Raw genomic sequence first — 2,643 nt, forward strand, 5'->3', positions numbered from 1 at the left:
AAATGTCGACAAATTGTTTGAAATAGGATGAATAGTCGTGTTTGATAAAAACAATCAGGAATGGCGTGATAAGGGTAGTTTTGTTATTTTTATTCCACCTTTAAATTAATGATTTAAAATAAACAAACTTAATCACAATCAAATTGCTTTTTGAAAATTAGATGAGTAAACACCAACAATTATCATCATACTAGTTCACAATTGAGCACATTTCGATTGATGGTCCAATTAGAATCAACCCATGTTACACTATTTCTTATTTCCAATGTACACTTTACCTTAATTCAATGTCGCAAATGCTCCATAAATCTTTACCTTCATGTTTATATGGAACTACCAAAAATAGAGATTAAAAAAAAAAAAGAAAAAATATCAAGAGAAGTAATTAAAGAAGAAGCAGAGCCACAGAAAAAACAGAGGGTCCCCATTTGTCATTTGGAGGTCCAACAATGGCGACTGCTCCCCATTGCCATGGCTCCCACCTTCTTCTTCTTCTTCTTCTTCTTCTTCTTCTTCTTCTCTCTTAGTACAATTTCCGTGCTCTCTCCATAAATACCTAACCCTATAATCCCAATCCCAATCCCTTTCCAAATCCCACCCCCAAAAATTCCCCCAAAAATGGCCATTCCCAAACCCGCCACTCTCAAGCAAATCGTCAAACGCTGCTCCAGTCTAGGCCGAAAACAAGACGCCACCGCCGCCGCCGCACCGGCCTACGACGGCGTTCCCAAGGGACATTTCGCCGTCTATGTCGGCGAAAATCGGAGCCGATATGTCGTCCCGATTTCGCTCTTGACTCACCCCGATTTTCAGTGCCTCCTCCGTCTCGCCGAGGAGGAATTTGGTTTCCACCACCATATGGGCCTCACTATTCCTTGTGAAGAGGTGGTTTTCCGGTCACTCACCGCCGCCCTCAAATGAACCCACCGGCCACCGCCGCTAAATTGCACAAATTCCTCCTCATTTTTGTTTTTCTATTTTATTTGTGTTATTATTTTTTTCCCTTTTTTTTCTTGGGTTGAATTCTTTTCTTCTTCTTCTTCTTCTTCTTCTTTTTTTTTTTTTTTACCCTTTTTCGAGGGTTTTTTTTTGGTGTCATGAATATGATGACCACTTTTGACTTGATGAAACCAAGCTCCAAAAAAAGAAAACTAAAAAAAGTGTAGAAATGGGGTTTGTGTAGTATTGTATAAATATTTATTTAGTAGCATGGGAGATTTTCCTCATAGTGGTGGAATATTGGTTTCTTCATACACCCTATGAGAGATGTATTCTAAATTACCAATCCAAATGTGTTAATTAATTTAATTCTCTCTTTTAATTTGCTTTTCTTCTATTACATATCCATGCACGTTATATTGATAAATTTGAAATCTTCCTTTTTTTTTTTCTAGGTTTTATGTGATTTAATGGTCACAAGATAGAGCGATAGTGAGCTTAGTTCATTCGTAATTGACATCACATTCCTTTTAGAGATTGAATGTTTGATCTTTCGTTCATGTTGTATTAGAAAAATAGTGGAAGATAAAGATTTGAAGCTATCTTATCTTTTGGTTGAAGATATGATGTCATAGCCGATTGAGTTATGCTCAAGTTAAAGTGACATCTTTTATTTCTTTTTATAATATTACATTAAAAATATAGGATAAAAAAGTAAGATTTGAAATATTAATTAACTTGGGTCCACTAAAATAATGTTTTTTTTTTTAAAAAAAAAATTTTGTCAACCAAACTATTATGATAAAGAAATTAGGTTTAAATTTTTGGAGGCTAGACTTTCAAAATGTTTATTTTGATACGGACTTTATGAAAAATAACTATTTTGATTTTTACTTTTATTGTTAATTTAATAAATAAAAGGAGGAAATTCTGGTATGTAAGGAGATCAAGTTAGAATAATAATATAGCGAAGACTAAAATTATTGCTTCTTAAAAGTTCAGGCTAAAACAAAATACACATTTTGAAAGTTCTGGAACCTAATGGAACAAATTTCAAAGTTTAATAACTAAAACAATATTATGAAAGATTAAAGACCACAAAGAACAAAATTTAAAAGTTAAGAGACTAGAATGAGATTTAAACCCTAAAACATATTGTTTAGATAGCTTAAATTGATCGAAATTGAAATTTATCGATAGTATTCAACAACAAAATTTTATTAAATCAATTAAAAATTGTGAACCAAAATTAGTAGTCATTACATGCATTCAATTCTTCATCTTAGTATGGTTAGAACTATGAAAAAGATGAACCCAAAAGTTGCTATTTTGAGAAAAAAATGGTTTGAATTACTATTTTTTTAATAGTAGGTACAATTATGTAAAGAGACAAAAGAAATGAAACTTTTTTTTAACCTTTCATTTCGAAGAGTCGGTGGAAGAGATTGATGTTGTTCAATTCCCACCAATTAAGACCATGAGTGTTACTATTTTCCAATATTATATATATATAAAAGTTTAAATCTTATTTTTTTCCTATTCTTTTTTAAGCATTAAAAAAAGAGAGAAAGAAAAGTTATAGATGGTAGCCCATTCGAATATGAATAAATACATCTACTATCGAATATTGTAAAAAAGTTAATGGTTCGTTCCCCTACCTCATAACTATTAGAAAAATAAAGTTAATAATGGTGATATCATAAT

General features: G+C 31.8%; 1 protein-coding gene across 1 annotated transcript; it reads left to right on the plus strand.

Annotated features, from left to right (window-relative positions):
- The first annotated feature begins 404 nt into the window (after nucleotides 1-404).
- LOC120077446 (auxin-responsive protein SAUR50-like) lies at nucleotides 405-1,311 on the plus strand. Its single transcript, XM_039031325.1, has one exon. It carries the CDS (start codon nucleotides 619-621, stop codon nucleotides 919-921), a length of 303 nt encoding a protein of 100 aa, XP_038887253.1. The 5' UTR covers nucleotides 405-618; the 3' UTR covers nucleotides 922-1,311.
- The last annotated feature ends 1,332 nt before the right edge of the window (nucleotides 1,312-2,643 follow it).

The sequence above is a fragment of the Benincasa hispida genome, chromosome 5 (assembly GCF_009727055.1).
Source record: "Benincasa hispida cultivar B227 chromosome 5, ASM972705v1, whole genome shotgun sequence".
In the NCBI taxonomy this organism is placed as follows: domain Eukaryota; kingdom Viridiplantae; phylum Streptophyta; class Magnoliopsida; order Cucurbitales; family Cucurbitaceae; genus Benincasa; species Benincasa hispida.